Source organism: Neoarius graeffei, chromosome 11 (assembly GCF_027579695.1).
Source record: "Neoarius graeffei isolate fNeoGra1 chromosome 11, fNeoGra1.pri, whole genome shotgun sequence".
Lineage (NCBI taxonomy): Eukaryota > Metazoa > Chordata > Actinopteri > Siluriformes > Ariidae > Neoarius > Neoarius graeffei.
The window spans coordinates 26,264,524-26,284,931 of record NC_083579.1 but is presented as its reverse complement, the minus strand read 5'-3'; the positions used below and the strand labels follow the sequence as shown (position 1 = coordinate 26,284,931).

The 20,408-nt window shown below is 40.7% G+C and overlaps 1 protein-coding gene across 2 annotated transcripts in view; it reads right to left on the bottom strand.

Annotated features, from left to right (window-relative positions):
• si:ch211-266g18.6 (synaptotagmin-like protein 1) overlaps positions 1-20,408 on the bottom strand; it is a 32,552-nt gene that overhangs the window by 1,237 nt on the left and 10,907 nt on the right. Inside the window, exons 4-14 of one of the 2 annotated variants that reach the window (XM_060933675.1) lie at positions 20,283-20,328; positions 20,152-20,191; positions 17,534-18,937; positions 17,144-17,214; positions 15,926-16,033; positions 11,630-11,802; positions 10,317-10,413; positions 9,992-10,153; positions 9,575-9,653; positions 8,659-8,764; positions 3,594-3,799 (exon numbers count right to left, since the gene is read on the bottom strand). In XM_060933675.1, the coding sequence (XP_060789658.1) occupies positions 3,594-3,799; positions 8,659-8,764; positions 9,575-9,653; positions 9,992-10,153; positions 10,317-10,413; positions 11,630-11,802; positions 15,926-16,033; positions 17,144-17,214; positions 17,534-18,937; positions 20,152-20,191; positions 20,283-20,328 (2,492 nt within the window). The remainder of the gene's footprint in view (positions 1-3,593; positions 3,800-8,658; positions 8,765-9,574; positions 9,654-9,991; positions 10,154-10,316; positions 10,414-11,629; positions 11,803-15,925; positions 16,034-17,143; positions 17,215-17,533; positions 18,938-20,151; positions 20,192-20,282; positions 20,329-20,408) is intronic. The other variant, XM_060933676.1, reaches the window with a different exon arrangement.

Genomic DNA, 20,408 nt, shown 5'->3' with positions numbered 1-20,408 from the left:
CTTGAATGATCCTAGGAGCTATGTTGTCGGGGGCATTATGCCCCTGTAAGGGTTTCCCAAGGCAGACAGGTCCTAGGTGACAGGCCAGACCAAGAGCAGTTCACCAAAACCCCTAATGGAGCAACAACCAAGGACCGAGACATCGCCCAGTATGGCGCAGCCGGGGCCCCACCCTGGAGCCAAGCCCGGGGTTGGGGCTCGCATGCGAGTGCTTGGTGGCCGGGCCTTTGCCCATGGGGCCCGGCCGGGCTCAGCCCGAAGAGGTGACATGGGCCCGACCTCCTGTGGGTTCACCACCCACAGAGGTAGCAGTAGGGGGCTGGTGCAGTGTGGATTGGGTGGCAGTCGAAGGCAGGGGCCTTGACGACCTGATCCCCAGACACAGCAGCTAGCTGTTGGGACATGGAATGTCACTTCGCTGGGGGGGGAAAGAGCCTGAGCTTGTGCGGGAGGTTGAGAGGTACCGGCTAGAGATAGTCGGGCTCACCTCCATGCACAGCTTGGGCTCTGGAACCCAGCTCCTCGAGAGGGGCTGGACTCTCCACTTCTCTGGAGTCGCCCATGGTGAGCGGCGGCGGGCTGGTGTGGGCTTGCTTATAGCTCCCCAGCTCAGCCGCCATGTGTTGGAGTTTAACCCAGTGAACAAGAGGGTCGCCTCTCTGCGCCTTCGGATTGGGGAGAGGGCTCTTGCTGTTGTTTGTGCCTACGGGCCGAATAGCAGTGTAGAGTATCCGGCCTTCTTGGAGTCCCTGGGAGAGGTACTGAGGGGTGCTCAGACTGGGGACTCCATTGTGCTACTGGGGGACTTCAATGCTCACGTGGGCGACGACAGTGACACCTGGAGGGGCGTGGTTGGGAGAAACGGCCTCCCCGATCTGAACCCGAGTGGGGTTTTGTTATTGGACTTCTGTGCTAGTCACGGTTTGTCCATAACAAACACCATGTTCGAGCATAGGGGTGTCCATAAGTGCACGTGGCACCAGGACACCTTAGGTCGGAGGTCGATGATAGACTTTGTTGTCGTTTCATCTGATCTCCGGCCCTATGTCTTGGACACTCGGGTGAAGAGAGGGGCTGAGCTGTCAACTGATCACCACCTGGTGGTGAGTTGGATCCGCTGGCAGAGGAGGAAACTGGACAGACCTGGCAGGCCCAAACGTATGGTGAGGGTCTGCTGGGAACGTCTGGCCGAGCACTCTGTGGGAGTTAAAGACCTCCCCAACCTCCGGGAGAGCTTTTCCCAGCTTCCGGGGGAGATCGGGGACATTGAGTCTGAGTGGCCCATGTTCTCTACCTCCATTGTGGACGCGGCTGTTCGGAGCTGTGGCCGCAAGGTCTCCAGTGCCTGTCGTGGTGGCAATCCCCGAACCCGGTGGTGGACACCGGAAGTAAGGGATACCGTCAAGCTGAAGGAGTCCTATCGGGCCATGTTGACCTCCAGGACTCCTGAGGCAGCTGACTGGTATCGGCAGGCCAGGCGTGCTGCAGCTCGGGCAGTTGCGGAGGCAAAAACTCGGAACTGGGAGGAGTTCGGGGAGGCCATGGAAAAGGACTATTGGTCGGCCTTGAAGAAATTCTGGCAAACCGTCCGGCGCCTCAGGAGGGGGAAGCAGTACTCTGCCAACACTGTTTACAGTGCGGGGGGGGGGGAGCTGTTGACCTCGACTGGGGACATTGTCAGGCGGTGGAAGGAATACTTTGAGGATCTCCTCAATCCCACCGTCATGTCTTCCATTGAGGAGACTGAGGCTGATGACTCAGAGGTGGACTCGTCCATTACCCAAGCTGAAGTCACTGAGGTGGTTTGCAAGCTCCTCGGTGGCAAGGCACCGGGGGTGGATGAGATCCGCCCTGAGTATCTCAAGTCTCTGGATGTTGTGGGGCTGTCTTGGTTGACACGCCTCTGCAACATTGCGTGGCAGTCGGGGACAGTGCCTATGGAGTGGCAGACTGGGGTGGTGGTCCCTCTTTTTAAGAAAGGGGACCGGAGAATGTGCTCCAATTATAGGGGAATCACACTTCTCAGCCTCCCAGGGAAGGTTTACTCCAGGGTACTGGAGAGGAGAATTCGACCGATAGTCAAACCTTGGATCCAGGAGGAACAATGCGGTTTTCGTCCTGGTCGCGGAACACTGGACCAGCTCTATACCCTTCATAGGGTGCTCGAGGGTTCATGGGAGTTTGCCCAAACAGTCCACATGTGCTTTGTGGATCTGGAGAAGGCATTCGACCGTGTCCCCCGTGGTATTCTGTGGGCGGTGCTTCGGGAGTATGGGGTTCGGGGCCCTTTGCTAAGGGCTGTCCGGTCCCTGTACGAACGGAGCAAGAGTCTGGTTCGCGTTGCCGGCAGTAAGTCAGACCTGTTCCCGGTGCATGTTGGACTCCGGCAGGGCTGCCCTTTGTCACCGGTTCTGTTCATAATTTTTATGGACAGAATTTCTAGGCGCAGCCAGGGGCCGGAAGGAATCCTGTTTGGGAACCACAGGATTTCATCTCTGCTTTTTGCGGATCATGTCCTGTTGGCTTCTTCAAACCAGGACCTCCAGCATGCACTGGGGCGGTTTGCAGTCGAGTGTGAAGCGGCTGGGATGAGAATCAGCACCTCCAAGTCCGAGGCCATGGTTCTTGACCGGAAAAGGGTGGCTTGCCCTCTTCAGGTTGGTGGAGAAGTCCTGCCTCAAGTGGAGGAGTTTAAGTATCTCGGGATCTTGTTCACGAGTGAGGGAAGGATGGAGCGTGAGATCGACAGGCGGATTGGTGCAGCCTCCGCAGTGATGTGGTCGCTTTACCGGTCCGTCGTGGTGAAGGAGCTGAGCCAAAAGGCGAAGCTCTCAATTTACTGGTCGATCTACGTTCCGACTCTCACCTATGGCCATGAGCTTTGGGTAATGACCGAAAGAACAAGATCGCGGATACAAGCAGCCGAAATGAGTTTTCTTCGCAGGGTGGCTGGGCGCTCCCTTAGAGATAGGGTGAGAAGCACAGTCACTCAGGAGGAGCTCGGAGTAGAGCCGCTGCTCCTCCACATCGAGAGGAATCAGCTGAGGTGGCTCAGGCATCTTTTTTGGATGCCTCCTGGACGCCTCCCTGGGGAGGTGTTCCAGGCATGTCCCCCCGGGAGGAGGCCCCGGGGAAGACCCAGGACACGCTGGAGGGACTATGTCTCTCGGCTGGTCTGGGAATGCCTCGGTGTTCTTCCCGAGGAGCTGGCCGAGGTGTCTGGGGAAAGGGAAGTTTAGGCTTCCATGCTTAGACTGCTGCCTCCGCAACCCAGTCCCAGATAAAGCAGAAGACGACGAGACGAGACTTTCCCATGGAGGAAAACGTACTGGCCCTTTCAAAGCACTGACACTGGGGACTCCTTCCATAAATTTTCATAAATTAAATGAATAAAAACTAGTTTTACATGCAGCTCATCAGCCAAAGCTTTACAATAACATATTAGAATGAGTACATTAATATAAACCTGTGATCAGATCTACTGTTGTTGATTAAACAATCAATCAGATTTGAGAATTCCAGAGTGCTGTGGTATAAATCAGTAATACTACAGGAAAAGAAAGAAGGAATGGAGTGCAAGTATGTGTGTTAACCTGTGCCAAGGCCGAGACGCACTCCTCCGAGAAACTGATTGGAGAGTTTGTTGCTGTCCCACACGGTGAGTTCACAGCAGGCCTCGCACACCTCGCCCACTCTGAACCCATCATACACCATGGTATGGTTGTACACAGGATCCTGCGTCTTCTTCACCATGCGAGTCTTCTGGCGACTCTTCTTACTCGTGTCTGGTAACATGTAGCTAAATAAAATGGAGTCACTTTACAAATCAGACTTCGGTTTTTAAAATAGATAATTTACCTTATTTTCCATGACAACAAAGGAGTGGCCATCTTGTTTTACTTTGTCAGAATGTCCAGTGCGACAGCTGATCCATTGGTTCAGATTAAGATCACTGCGATAATACACATGCAATACGAGTAGTACAATATGCTCGGTTAGAAGGCATCAGTAATCGGAAGGAAGAGGAGGATTTCACTCGAACAGCAGTGTTACAAACACAACACAAAACGATCAGAGTACCATACAACTTCTATCCATCGCCTTCCAAAGTAAAGGACTTGCATCTATGGTTGAAATACAAAACATCCACTCAAATCTCCATGTCCTGCTCTTACTATTTTGTGGAGGAAATACCAAAAGCAGAACATCTTGACCCAGAGAAATTACTTGGTTATGAGACTCTGGTGAAGCCGACACATCGGGCACTTGTGAGGTTGTGATAAGACTAATACATTAACTGAAGAGCTCTAGTTATCTAGCTAACATTAAATGGCACAGCAGTAGCCTACTTCTGACTATTTCCTTCTTAAAGGAAAACACTTTTTTTTTTTAAACTAGGCCTTATTTTCATCCCATCTCTTTGGATACAAACAGATGACAAAATACTTGACAAAAACATTTAAAATTAGTCCAGTATTGTTTAGAACGCTATAACAAAACAGCTATACTATGTAATCATACGTGACAATCATCCACATCAAAGTAAAGCACTTGTTTTCACCACTGACAGATTCAATATTATACAGTAGTGCTTGAAAGTTTGTGAACCCTTTAGAATTTTCTATATTTCTGCATACTGTAAATATGACCTAAAACATCAGATTTTCACACAAGTCCTAAAAGTAGATAAAGAGAACCCAGTTAAACAAATGAGACAAAAATATAATACTTGATCATTTATTTATTGAGGAAAATGATCCAATATCACATCTGTGAGTGGCAAAAGTATGTGAACCTCTAGGATTAGCAGTTAATTTGAAGGTGAAATTAGAGTCAGGTGTTTTCAATCAGTGGGATGACAATCAGATGTGAGTGGGCACCCTGTTTTATTTAAAGAATAGGAATCTATCAAAGTCTGATCTTCACAACACGTTTGTGGAAGTGCATCACGGCACGAAAAAAGGAGATTTCTGAGGACCTCAGAAAAAGCGTTGATGATGCTCATCAGGCTGGAAAAGGTGACAAAACCATCTCTAAAGAGTTTGGACTCCACCAATCCACAGTCAGACAGATTGTGTATAAATGGAGGAAATTCAAAACTACTGGTACCCTCCCCAGGAGTGGTCAACCAACAAAGATCACTCCAAGAGCAAGGTGTGTAATAGGCAGCGAGGTCACAAAGGACCCCAGGGTGACTTCTAAGCAACTGAATGCCTCTCTTACATTGGCTAATGTTAATGTTCATGAGTCCACCATCAGGAGAACACTGAACAACAATGATGTGCATGGCAGGGTTGCAAGGAGAAAGCCACTGCTCTCCAAAAAGAACATTGCTGCTCGTCTGCATTTTGCTAAAGATCATGTGGACAAGCCAGAAGGTTACTGGAAAAATGTTTTGTGGATGGATGAGACCAAAATAGAACTTTTTGGTTTAAATAAGAAGTGTTACGTTTGGAGAAAGGAAAACACTGCATTCCAGAATAAGACCCTTATCCCATCTGTGAAACATGGTGGTGGTAGTATCATGGTTTGGGCCTGTTTTGCTGCATCTGGGCCAGGACAGCTTGCCATCGCTGATGGAACAACGAATTCTGAATTATACCAGCGAATTCTAAAGGAAAATGTCAGGACGTCTATCCATGAACTGAATCTCAAGAGAAAGTGGGTCATGCAGCAAAACAATGACCATTCTACCAAAGAATGGTTAAAGAAGAATAAAGTTAATGTTTTGGAATGGCTAAGTCAAAGTCCTGACCTTAATCCAACCAAAATGCTGTGGAAGGACCTGAAGCGAGCAGTTCATGTGAGGAAACCTGCCAACATCCCAGAGTTGAAGCTGTTCTGTATGGAGGAATGGGCTAAATTTACCCCAAGCAGGCCCAATCAACAGTTACCGGAAACGTTTTAGTTGCAGTTATTGCTGCACAATGGGGGTCACACCAGATACTGAAAGCAAAGGTTCACATACTTTTGCCACTCATAGATATGTAATATTGGATCATTTTCCTCAATAAATAAATAACCAAGTATAATATTTTTGTCTCATTTGTTTAACTGGGTTCTTTTTATCTACTTTTAGGATTTGTGTGAAAATCTGATGTTGTTTTAGGTCATATTTATGCAGAAATATAGAAAATTCTAAAGGGTTTACAAACTTTCAAGCACCACTCTAAGTGTCAACATTGAAAGGATCCCTACAGAGATACACCCATTTCAGTTTACCTCAATAACTGTAAATAAACTTAAAAATAACTTTATGGTTATTGTTTTATATTTTACACTTGCATTCACACCATCATTTGGAGATCATGAGTTCACGGATGTGAAATCTCCGCGTTTCCGCGGAAATCCGCGTTTTTCAAATTGCCTTTCCGCGTAAAAAATCGTTTTCCGCGTTTTCTAAAATTAAAAAAAATAAATTAAAAAATATTCGGTAAAGTCTGGCGCGAAACTTTTCCGGATTTTAGTAAGCGGAAGTGACGAAAGCTCCTTACAGCGATCTGATCATTATCGCTGTGTGGAGAGGAGTCGCTAATGTACATGCACTGCTACGGCCGAATCCCATTTCACCCCTTGGACCAACCCCTTGGCCCTTCCCCTCCATTTTGCGCGTTCACGTGAAGGGGTAGGGGTATCCCAATCCCAGTTAACGCGGAGGGGAAGGGGTAGGGCTTCTGTACCCCTCCAAACGGAGATTTTCCTGGAGCTGACTCCGAACGAAGGGGTTTGAGTGATTTCCCACAATGCCATGCGGATTTCAGCGAGATTTCATGCGGATTTCAGAAAGATGGCGGTTCCCGCGGCGAAAGATTGTCATAAATGTATTTTCTCCATTATTTACGTGTTTTAAGTTGTTATCCAGAGGAAACACGCCGCTTGATTCGCTTTCGAGCTGAGAATGAGCAGCGATTTCTGAAATCCAAGCTGCTGCTAAAAAGCTTTGGGAGTGAGTATTGTTTTCGGTTGCTTGACTGCGTACGTTTTGTTCTGTTATTCTCGCTTTTATTGTTTACATGAGTGTTCTGACACCTCATTCTGTCGGATGTGGTGCACGAAGCGCCAAAGATATCCCATTCAGTGGTGTTAGTTAACAAATCACACCCTGCCAGCAGAGATTTCTGGTTCTGCCTCTGGCTCTGACTGTAGCGGCTGGTCGCAGCCAATGACGCATTTGGTCGCGTTTTGCTAACGTAAACGCTGACGGAGGTACGCGATGACGTATGCGATCGTTGAAGGGCTATCCCAATACGTAGGGGTTGAATTTCAAGCCCTATCCCTTGTAGCTCAGTTTCAAGGGGAAGGGCCAAGGGGAAGGGGGAGGGGAAGGGGGAGGGGTAGGGGTAGAAATTAGAATTGGGATTGGGCCTATGAACTGGTGGCAGGGTTTAAATTTTATTGCTAGTTATGTAAGGCCACATAAAATTATATTCTTGTTCCTCATAATCATTACAGCCCGAACCAAAAAAAATTGACCCACCATAAACTTTTTTTTTTTTACACTGGTAATTTAGCGTCATGCCTCTGAAACCAGAGTCTGCTCCAACCATTCCAATTTTTCATGTTTTATCCCCCACATAGCAGAAAAATAAAACAAAATAAAAATTAAATAAGCCCGTCCTACCCATTTTGAGGAAAAATAGTGATGAGAAACAAGAAATTATTTTCATATGGCCTAACATGACATTTGTAGTGGTGGTAGTTTGGTATCAATGGTAACATTTTTCAGACTTAAGGCCAGACACGGCACCCCAAACCTGAAACATGACACTTTTTTCTCATTTTCAAAATTTTTTTGTAAAGTTCTGAAACATGTATCACTAAAGCACCATGAAATTTGACCAAAACATTTTTTAAACTGAAATGTGCTAATTTAGAAATTTTACATTTTATGTGCTTAAAATGTCACCATTTTAAGTCCTTTTTACAAAAATTTTCGTGGGGGAGACCCCCCAGACCCCCACCAATGGGAGGGCACACCCTCCCATACCCTCCCCACGACAACTTCGGGGTCGTCTGTTGAGCCTAAAAATTTTCCTCTTTTTTTTAAATTTGTCACTCACATCCCTGGAGTTCAAACTCTGATGATACCACAGCCATCCATGGCCAGGAGTCCAAGAGAGAAAACTGGCTGTGCTCTCTGGGTGGGACAGATGGTGCACTTGCTCTCCTCAATCACTTGAAGTGACACTAACTTATCATTGGTGCCTGTAAGCTCAAGCATTTGGAAGGTGGCAGATTGCGCTTTTCTCAAAGTGTGTTACAGCATGAGCTGGCTGGCTTCACAGGTCTCCGAGGAAGTACACATTAGCCCTCACCCTCCCCGGTTAATAGTCATCTTGTGATACATTGCCGTATCACCCAGCCATGGATTCAATCTTATAATCTTTTACAGTATTGAATCCATAGAAGGAAAAAAAAAAAAAAACATATACCACCACTGTGCAAACAGGCTACTGACCTACTCCATTCAGCTTCCTTTCAGTTGCGCTTCTGCTAGGATGAACATGAATGATTTTATGCCATGGCCCAATGTCAGCACTTGCATTTGCCCTTTAAGCAAACACGTTACGTGGTTTCTGTGTCACTGGTGTGACAAATGATACTTTGAAACGAAACTTAAATGATTGTTTAATAGAGAGGAAAATAGTTTTCACTCACCACTTCACAAAAGAATCGACTCCTTGGGCCCTCAGGCGACGCAGATGTCTTGCCTCACGCAGCCAGATGTGAATCTCTCCCATTGGCCGGCTGAGTCTAGAACCGCCTACAGAGACGCCATGCAAAGATACAATTACTCTACATCAAGCTATTGTATTGGAAAGATGAATGATTTTAAATTAATAATCTAAAACAAAAATAGTACCAACAACAATCATTTATACTTGCATTGTATAACATTTTAAATGACACTTTATACAATTATATAAATCTTATACAATGAGATTTGCATACAAATTATAAGATATATTAGTAAAATTAATTCATTGTTTAATAATTATAAATTAAATGTATAATTAAATAGAAAATAAATGGAAAATATTATTAAATTGGGAAAGAAAATCTACATCACTGACTAATAAAATGTACCAGAAAATAAATAAATATTGCTTATTTTAAAAAGCTTTATTTAATTCTAATTATTTGTTAAAAATAGACTCAGACAGGACAAAATGTGCATCATTAAAAAAATAATATTTTTGTACAAGTTATTTTGTAAAACAGTGTAGTATAGAATGTCAATTACTTATATTTAATTTTTCTGGTTCTTATGTTTCACTTGCACAGGATGTTTATTAAATCTGAGATATTTTAAATAAGAGGTTCAAGCATTAATTCAATTATGGATCATTTAAAGAGTAACAATGTATGATCAGATAGTTATTAATATTAAGTCTGATTTTTTTTTTGTTCACGGATTGTATTGAAGATATTAGAAATATTTAGTCCTGTAAAACAAATGATTAAAACCAAGTGTAAGTGCATTTAAAAATACAATGTTAAGAGCTTTTAATTTATATAATATCATTAGCCGATGTATAATGTAAACTTAAAGAAGTCATTAATTTTGAACTACCTATAGCTTCCGGAGGTACGTATTTCAGCGAGACGGATAACACACCACGGTATTCCTGCGATTCCTGATTATCTGCATTCTGTAATGGGGAAAAGGATATTATTAATAGCAAAGCTTGAAACAAAAAAGAACGGTAGAAGATATCATAGTATAGACATGATTTATGTTAGCAGTCAGTGAATTATTGATGCAAGTTGGAGTTTTCTGAGAATAAGATTGATCTGTACTGATTACACTGTATTGTTACAGTGATGTGTATGAAGGGTAAAAAAGACAGAATTAGGACTAATTAGAATACTTTTTATAGGGTTTTGAATGAGTCTACAATAATAAATACTACAGAGATGCAATTTTTTTAAAAGGTGATTCCTATTCATTTTTCCTAAAGAGTTATTACTGTTATTACCACCACTATACCTTTGGTTGGAGGTTGTACCATGTGAGTGCTTCATGTTTCCAGTCCCAGTCCTTTAGATTAATCTCAACCTGACCTAAAAAGGCATTTCTGCCTAGGGAGTCATTGTGCCATACAGATAAATTGAGAGTTTTTCCATGCAATTCTTCACGTTTTACTTTGTACTGTGTACAGAATAGAAATGAACAGGAAAAAGAAAAAAGAAGAGTGGTGCATTAATGAAAACCGCTTTATACAATAATGTAATGGCAGGAGTCTTAAACTGCAGAGGAACACATTTGGAAAATGAGGTATATTTATAAAAAATAATGCCATAAAGGAATGTACCCTCAGTGACTCCACATAGACTGGATTTACTGTATGTTTCTTGATGGACGTTTTCCTTTTGCTCCTCTTGTCTGGATAGAGGTATGTCTTCACGTATCTGACCCAACAGTACAGCAAACACATGCAGTGTTAGCCTTTTCTATGAAGACTATAGTTACAAAGTTTTAGAAACAAGCTAGTAATTCTATACAATATGGCACATGCCATTTTAATAAGATGGAATTATAGTTCAGAAATCATTAAATATTTTGAGTCATATTCACATCTGGTGATGCTAGTCCAAGAAGTAACATCATTATTTATGCAGGGAATGTTGCTCGTATTCAGAGTTTCTGGGCTCCACATTCAGATTATTAACATTACCTGTGTGTGTGCGTGTGTGTGTGTGTGTGTAACCTCAATCTCTACAAATCTGGTGTAATTTAACAATATGGCTTCTGCCCTCATTATTCAGCAGCCTATAAAAGAGCACATTCTATTATTTTGCTTTATTTTTAATATACTGGGTGCCACAGTTAATTATAACTTAACATCGTCACTAGATACTAAATTGAGGTCAAATCAATCAAAGTGTGCATGGGATATAGGCTATTTTGAGTAAAATTAATAAAGTAATGCCAATGTTTTTGTTAAGTTGACAAGATCTCATTTAAAGTAAAACATTTCCATGGTTTGAAGGATAAGCTGACCTAGCACTCATCTGCGACACTCACAGCTCCCTTTAAGTTAGTGTTGTTCATAATAACCTTTTAATGGACTTAGCTTACAGTCTGGCCTACTGTACCCACTACTCAAGTCATTTAGACATATTTCAAACTGTGCTTCTTTTGTAGGTGTGGATATTAACAGTATTTACAGTTAACAGGGGTCCAAACACTGAATAATCTTTTTCTACTTGTTATTTGAATTTAATTGTGTTAATCATTTAAAGTAACATTTATAGACCTACCAGCGAAAGAGAATGCACCATTAATTAATCAATTCAATCATATTATTGATGTATTTAATATTCACACACTCAGAAAATCAGCTTAAGCAGCTGAAATGACCTGTTCCTGAACATGCATAAATTTTCCCAACCTAAATATTGATTTTTGGACTCAAGTCACCAAATCTATATACAGTCCAAAATTAAAGAAAGTTCAAATTGCTCTAAATAGTGTCTATATATTATCATCTAATCATCATAATGACCAACGGCTGCCATGTTTTTGAGGACTTGATGAACAGTCTTTAATTTATAAATGGTTTGTTGACTGTCCAAATAAAAAGTGTTAGTGATAATCTTGTAAATGTTGCAATGATGGACTCACGGGTCTGTGCGTTGTTTGCGTGGGTTTGCGATGGCCAGATCCTGACACTGCTCCACCATAATGACTAGCTCTCCAAGAGGACTGTACATTATAGCGAACTCCACTGATCCTTGTACTGCCACGTTCCCGAAGTCACCGGCATCACTGTACACACTCAGCAAACTGGCAGTGCGCTAACACAACCAGTACAGCATGCTTAACTTACAATGTTCAATACACACATACAAAGTGAAATCTAAAAAGTACTTTAATTATGAGGAAGTAACAATTGCTACTTAAAAGTTACAGAAATTATACTGAATCTACAGTATGAGAAGAAACTAGATGTTCTTAACAATTGAATCAATAAGGGTGACAACACTCAGCAAAATTACTAATCAGAAAATCTTTATTCAGATAAAAATGCTAAATAAATAACTCTGGTAAAAGTAATGCTTAAAAATTTTTCACTCAAGTTAAACTCAATACAAGTCATACTTCAAGCATGAAAGTAAAAGTAAAGACATCTTCCTCAAGTCCCCCAATTATTTTACTTACTGATTGTAAATGCCTCTTTCACCAAGCAACGTGTGAAAATGTTAACTAAGGCTCACTAACGACAGCTTTCTTGCTAATTTGTCATGTTAGCTAGCATGGTAATAACTCTGACCAAACAAACTAGCCGTCCCAACAGGCTTGTAGTACTCGAGTCCAGGACTCGGACTTGAGTCCGACTCATGGCCTAATTTTAAGGACTCGTGACTTGACTTGGACTCGAGCACTGATAACTTGGACTCATGCATTAACTGCATTAGGACTCGTAAATTGGAGACGAGGACTCAGATTTTTTCTTGATTTTTTTGTAACATGCCATAATAATTTGGCATAAGATATAAATATCTACATTAATTTTTGTACTAATTTCATGCAAGAGTGTCACACCTGCACGCCTTGGCACATGCATCAGATAGATTCTCGGGCACATTCTAGACAGCACACGCGCCAAGCGGATTCTCGGCCACTCGCCGTAAATGGCCTGCACAGGATTAAGGCACAGTCAGAACGCCTGTATAAAAACTGCGAAAACACACTTACCTTGCGAAGTATTGAGTTGTGTTGTTGACGCATGACCGAGCCTTATTTCCTGATCCCTGATTTCCTGTTTCTCGTCTTTGATTCTGCCTAGTCTACAATGGCCTGTTTGTGCCTTGCTCGACCATTTACCTGTTTCACTGTTTTACAATTTTGCCTGCCATTCTGGATTGTTTACCTGTCTTCACTTGTATTAATAAACACACCTTCTGCACTTACATCTGTCTCCCAACCATCTCTGACAGAATACTTCACACTCCCTGACAAAGAAAATGCACATTCACCTGTTTATACGTCATGTTCAGGAACAAACTAATGTTAATGGTGCTAAAACAGCCACCGTCGAACGGTGCAGTTGGAGTCTTATTCTCAGACTCGACTCAGATCAATAGTGGACTCGACTCAAAATTTTTGTAATGACTTGGACTTGAACACTGGGGACTCGAGACTGGACTCAGACTCTAGGTTTAGTGACTCGACTACAACACTGTGTCCCAATACGAACTCCCTTTCATTAGTAGTTTGTTATTTCACATTTTGTATTAGATCTCATTCTTCCTGTCACATTTGTTAAAGTTTAGATTTGTTACGAGTGTACATGAACCTAATGAAGCTGTTTAATGCTAAAATATCACTGACGTCACAAATATATAAATTACAGAAAAAATAAAATAATGGACTTAAGCCAAACAAAACCCCAGCAAAATAAATTATTTAATACTGACAAAGAATATCCATACATGCTCGATTATCCATTTGTTTATGTTTGTACTGTGTCCAGATTGTTTCTTTTAAAATAAAACTTCCCTAGGTGCTGACATCTTACGTTCCCCAAGGTTCAAATATTACACTCTGAGTGCAAATTATGAGACAAGATTGTGACGCATCTTCGACACCATGTGACTTACTGAGGCTGACATCTAGTGGATACATCCCTTCTAAATTGTTGCAAACAAAAATAAGCCTGAATTTCACAAAGGGAAATCGTTTTTGCTCAATCCTAGAAAGGATATTACTTTGAAGGAGCAAGCAGTGAAATGGCTGCATTTCATCACTTCTGGTATCGCTGGAGTCACTTTCACTGTTTGTTTCTTTCTCCCAGGCTCATATTCTAGTTCAAATATATACAGTGGTGCTTGAAAGTTTGTGAACCCTTTAGAATTTTCTATATTTCTGCATAAATATGACCTAAAACATCATCAGATTTTCACACAAGTCCTAAAAGTAGATAAACAGAACCCAGTTAAACAAATGAGACAAAAATATTATACTTGGTCATTTATTTATTGAGGAAAATGATCCGATATTACATATCTGTGAGTGGCAAAAGTATGTGAACCTCTAGGATTAGCAGTTAATTTGAAGGTGAAATTAGAGTCAGGTGTTTTCAATCAATGGGATGACAATCAGGTGTGAGTGGGCACCCTATTTTATTTAAAGAACAGGGATCTATCAAAGTCTGATCTTCACAACACGTTTGTGGAAGTGTATCATGGCACGAACAAAGGAGATTTCTGAGGACCTCAGAAAAAGCATTGTTGATGCTCATCAGGCTGGAAAAGGTTACAAAACCATCTCTAAAGAGTTTGGACTCCACCAATCCACAGTCAGACAGATTGTGTACAAATGGAGGAAATTCAAGTCCATTGTTACCCTCCCCAGGAGTGGTCGACCAACAAAGATCACTCCAAGAGTAAGGCGTGTAATAGTCGGCGAGGTCACAAAGGACCCCGGGGTAACTTCTAAGCAACTGAAGGCCTCTCTCACATTGACTAATGTTCATGTTCATGAATCCACCACCAGGAGAACACTAAACAACAATGGTGTGCATGACAGAGTTGCAAGGAGAAAGCCACTGCTCTCCAAAAAGAACATTGCTGCTCATCTGCAGTTTGCTAAAGAGCACGTGGACAAGCCAGAAGGCTATTGGAAAAATGTTTTGTGGACGGAGGAGACCAAAATAGAACTTTTGGTTTAAATGAGAAGCGTTATGTTTGGAGAAAGGAAAACACTGCATTCCAGCATAAGAACCTTATCCCATCTTTGAAACATGGTGGTGGTAATATCATGGTTTGGACCTGTTTTGCTGCATCTGGGCCAGGACGGCTTGCCATCATTGATGGAACAATGAATTCTGAATTATACCAGCGAATTCTAAAGGAAAATGTCAGGACATCTGTCCATGAACTGAATCTCAAGAGAAGGTGGGTCATGCAGCAAGACAACGACCCTAAGCACACAAGTCATTCTACCAAAGAATGGTTAAAGAAGAATAAAGTTAATGTTTTGGAATGGCCAAGTCAAAGTCCTGACCTTAATCCAATGGAAATGTTGTGGAAGGACCTGAAGCGAGCAGTTCATATGAGGAAACCCACCAACATCCCAGAGTTGAAGCTGTTCTGTATGGAGGAATGGGCTAAAGTTCCTCCAAGCCGGTGTGCAGGACTGATCAACAGTTACCGCAAACGTTTAGTTGCAGTTATTGCTGCACAAGGGGGTCACACCAGATACTGAAAGCAAAGGTTCACATACTTTTGCCACTCACAGACATGTAATATCGGATCATTTTCCTCAATAAATAAATTACCAAGTATAATATTTTTGTCTCATTTGTTTAACTGGGTTCTGTTTATCTACTTTTAGGACTTGTGTGAAAATCTGATGTTTAAGGTCATATTTATGCAGAAATATAGAAAATTCTAAAGGGTTCACAAACTTTCAAGCACCACTGTACGATTGAATTGCTTTTTGTTCAGCAACATTTTCCATGTTTGAACAACAAAACTCAAAAAAAAAAATTACAAAAAATTTCTAAGGCAAAACAGTGTACTTGTGTTCAAGCAACGTCACAAGCAGATATCCAGTTTCAGCATAAATGGCCGTGTCCAGGTAAGCCTATTTTTTAGCAATTTTGCAACTTTTAAAATGGATAAACTGATGGTAAAGTTTTAGTCTTAATTAAAATGTGCTGGGGGGAGGGGCATCAGTCATGTTTGCCATTATCAGCAAACAGAATTTATTTTTTGGGTTTTGTTTGGCTTTAAGTATAGTTACATTAATATTACTTTACTTCAGATGATTGTAAATAGCCAAGTCAATATCAGGCAACAAAAATTAATACTGTGCTTAGTGTATGTATGCTTTACTAGGTAAATAAAATGTATGACATCAGAATTTTGAAAAAAAAAAACAGGACTTAAACATTTTAAACCGTCAGTGTCTCACCTCTGTGACTGAAAGTGTACTGGCAGATAACTGGCCCATTTTTCCTGACAAATCTGAGTCATGGCTGGACACTGAGCTGCTGTCCTCATTAGAGTCCACGCCCTCATCCTGGAGAGGGGTTATAATGGGGGAGAGAAACACAGAGCATAGCGTGTGAGCACAATAACGACTCAATAAAACTCCCAAAAATTTAAAGATTAAGTAAATCATACTATAAAATGTAACAAGGGAGGATGGTTATATCTTTATTATTTGATCTGTTATTTGATGTATTACAGTTTTCAAACCCCCACCACCACCACCAAATCTTCATTTTCTCACTTATTGTTTATACTTTTCACATCCTATTGAATTCTCTAATCTGATGGTGCCGATTAATTTTCTACACCAGCAGCTTTAACAACAATGATGACTTTAATTCAAATCAGTTCTCTAGCCTTTTAATGCAGTCACTGTAATGCGGTATTGTTTCTATAGTAACAGCTTACACACAGGGACTTTGTATGGTAGATATGCCACATAACACAAGTCCAGTACCATTTTATTTACAATTTATGGAAGGAGGCTCCAGTGCCAGCACTTTTTTTTTCTTTTAAGGAGTCAGAAAAAAAAGCTGTGCGGGTTTTTTCTTTCCATAGGAAAATCTTCAAGACTTTCTTAGGAACCAGTTAAGCTGTGCATTTTGTCTCATCTCTATAAAGAACATATTGCCGGTGGTATGAAAGGATTAAAACATTTTATAAACAACTTCAGGGTGCATCACAGCAATTTGACATTGAGGACTTTTCTATAACGTGTATTATTTCTTATATAAATTATTATTATTAGCATTGTCATAAACACTGCAGTGTACACTTCTTTAACAATATGTAGGTCTATAGAACATTTGGTTTAATTTAATGCCTTTTATATATTTATTTCAAGTGTGTTTGTGCATACACGGTCAGAGTTTCTTTAGTATGATATCTGAAGAGCAAGTGGTTGAATATTTGATTAGATTTTGAAACTGATCCCAAAAGGGCTGAAATTTTGTATAAAAATCAGGTTCCTCCTTTTTGTAGTATTATATGGGAATTTCAGGCATACAAATTACTAACCAGAAGGACTTGATGGTGGAGGAGGTGGTATTTATCAATTTATTAGATCCCTATTACAAACTGGTTTTAATTCCTTACATTTTGTATTACCAAGTGCTACAGTGTGTGAAATAAAACAGACCTCCCAGGTATCTATGCCAGGTATTGCAACCTCAATAAGTGCTTCAGGGGCAGGTGTTTCATTCTTTACACCTGTGAAAGCAAAACAGATAACACTGTTCTTATGATATGAGAAAAAAGGGTTAATGTAATCGTGGGTGTGTCAGTGCCAAGAGCACAAAGGCTTCAACTGGATTGTAAAGAACTGTCCAGTAATTTAATGCCAAAGAGTTTGTGCAATGTGCATGGGTGGGAAAGGTGATAGTGGATATAAATAAAGAATGTGTGCTCTTGTAGAGTGGGGGGAGGGGGGAACCATATACTCAACACTTCAAGAAAAGAATGGAGAGAGAGGGAAAGAGAGAGACAGAGATGTATTTTCCTCTGAAATAATGCACTTGTAAGCACTTACATGCCATTTCTTTTGGCTCCTCGGATTCAGATGGCGCAATCACTATAGTCGGAATCACATCTACAGTTTTCTGCACTGGGTCTTGTGCGAAAGGTGTTTCCGACACACCCGATTTGGACCTTGTGGCGCGTGCATACACGCTAGCAAGAATACTGCTTTCAGAGATCTCACTTTCATCTACCCTGTCTTGAAAACTTTCTTCTGGTTCTGGTCCACTGGTTTCTTCAATCTCCTTCAATTCTTTTTCATTAGTGCTTTCAGTCTTCCTTGTTTCCTCATCAAAGTCACTTTTAAGTTCCTCAGCAGCTTCATTTTTATTTTTCAGAACTGATTCTTGGAGCTCATCTCTGTTCATGTCCTCTAATCTGTTATCTTTATGGACATCCTTGTGAACTGGTCCCTTGTCTAAATCCTCAGTAATGTCCAGATTTAAATCTACTTTTAATTCCTCTTTCCTTGTTGGAGATCTTTGTTTCAAGTCAGTGACTAGGATTTCTTCAACAGCTCGTCCCTTTCCTTTCTGAACTGGATCTAAACTCTCTTGGTCGCAGTTAACACATTTTGCCATGTTTAAATTATTAACTGGACCTTCAAGAATATCTGGATCCTCGCTCACATTTATATCTATACTTAATTCCTCCGTCCTTGTTGGAGATCTTCGTTTAAAATCAGAAACCATGATTTCCTGAACAGCTTTTTCCTTTTCTTTCTGTACTGGATCTAAACTCTTCTGGTCCAAATCAATATGCTCTGGTATGTTTACATTATTAACTGGACTTGTTTTTAGATCCTCAAGAATATCTGGATCTTTTTTTGCGTTTAAATCTACACTTAACTCCGCCATCCTTGTCGGAGTTGTTTGCTTGTTGGTGATGTTCATGACTCTGATTTCTTTACTAGATCTTTTCTTTGGTATCGGAGCCTGAATTTCTTCTTTGAATCCAAATCCAGAATTCATCGCCCTTTCAGGTATCGGATTATTCTGCTTGCTCGTCACTTCCAGTTCTGTACTGTTGTTAGAGTTTATGATGACAACCTCACCCTTTGATTGGGGCTTATTTGGCTCATCACCACTGCCAAGCTGGCGTAATTCCCAATTCGAGGTTTCCTGTGCTTTACTAAATGATCGTATCTCAAAATTTCTAGACGTGTTTCCATCTGTCTGTTTTGGTCTCATCTCCAAACTGGTCTCCAAACCCTTGCCTTCTTTCAATGGTGTTCTTCCAGGATCTGATATTTTTCTGCTGGTTTCTTTTGCAATGCCAGCTTTTGTCTTCAACTCCTGAACAGGATCTAGATCCAGAGACTCAACACTTGGTGTTTGATCTTGAAGTTTTGCTTCTGATTGACGTCCTACTTCAATAACTTCAAGTACAGGAGTATTTAATTTATCTCTAGGTGACTCTGAAAAATATTACAATTATAGTTAGAGACCAAGAAGTCAAAAAAGTGCAGTTTTGCAAGTTATACCACAGTGACATTGAATTCCCAGTTGTGATTATCTCAAAGGTGATTAATTTTCTATAACAGCAACTCTGAAAGTAGTTTCAGTTGCAAGGTTTGTATTTATGCACTCATTCTAATAGATTATCATTTCTATAATTAACAAGTTACACATGGACTTGCATAATGGACGCTCCAAATGAATGGAGAAAACTTGTAATTGTTGATATGGTGACTTTATGGAGACATTTATATCATATTTAAGGAAGAAGTCTCTAGTGTCAACATTTTGGAACAATCAGATATAAGGCTGTAACCTAATTTTCCAACCCATGAAAGGTTTCTCAGAAACATGTCAAGCTGAGTGGGGTTTTGTTTAGTTTTTTTTCCCCCCTCCCTTTCCTAATTTCAAGAGACAAAAAGGAGACACTGGTGAGGAGACGACCATGTTTGTATGTTTATAGTTATTGTAATGTAGTAAGTGATAATATGAACCAACTTGCTTTGTGGATGTTCAAGAATAAATGCAACTATAAATAAAACCTAAATAAAACAGGTAATGCCATTTTTTAATAAAAAATATATACAATTATTGATGCATTTTTGTAGTATAAAAAGAAACACTTCAAGCATGCATGGTTATTGGAAAATCCACTATACGGTGGCAACACTAACTTTTACATAAATTTTTACAATAGGTATAAATGTTAAGCAAAATTGAACAAAAATTTTATTACAGCTTTATAGATGAGGAATTGGTCAAGCTGACCAGCAACTGAAAGTATCAAAATTATTTACATTTCATGATCAATCAAGACATTTCACATATTCACAGCTGAATATATTTAAGCTTTACTTGGGTGTTACAAGCCTTTAAAAAAAAGTAATCTAGAACCCTTAACCAATGACAATCAGAACCTCTTTGGGAATGTTTACTTTATTCTTAATTAACAATTTTAAAAAAACAGACTCATTTAATGGATCGTTAAGGGGTCATGGATAGTTAAATGTTCGGTTTCCACAAAAGGAAATTTATGAAGCGTGTATCCAAATAACCTGAGAAAGAAGCTTTTATTCTGTATGTGTCTAAAAGCGTCCATCAAATTAATAAATGTAAACCATGTAAACATGTAAAGCCAATTAGGCAGGATGTCATTCTGCCCACTGAAACTCACCTTCTAAAATGACAGCTTCATCTTTGTTTTCCTGCTGTACCTAGAGCAATCAGTCATTGTGTTGAGGAAAGAAAATTGCTGAGAACATGTCGAGAAATGTGCAGAAAAAATAAATAAAAAGTGAGACAAACCTGTACACTGAGAGCTGGATGAATCGATCGGGGGTCGGCGGATACACTTGCCAAAAAAAAAAAAAGAGGGGGAAAAACATTTTTCATTTTCAGTATATTAATATTTGATAATATTATTTTCCTGTA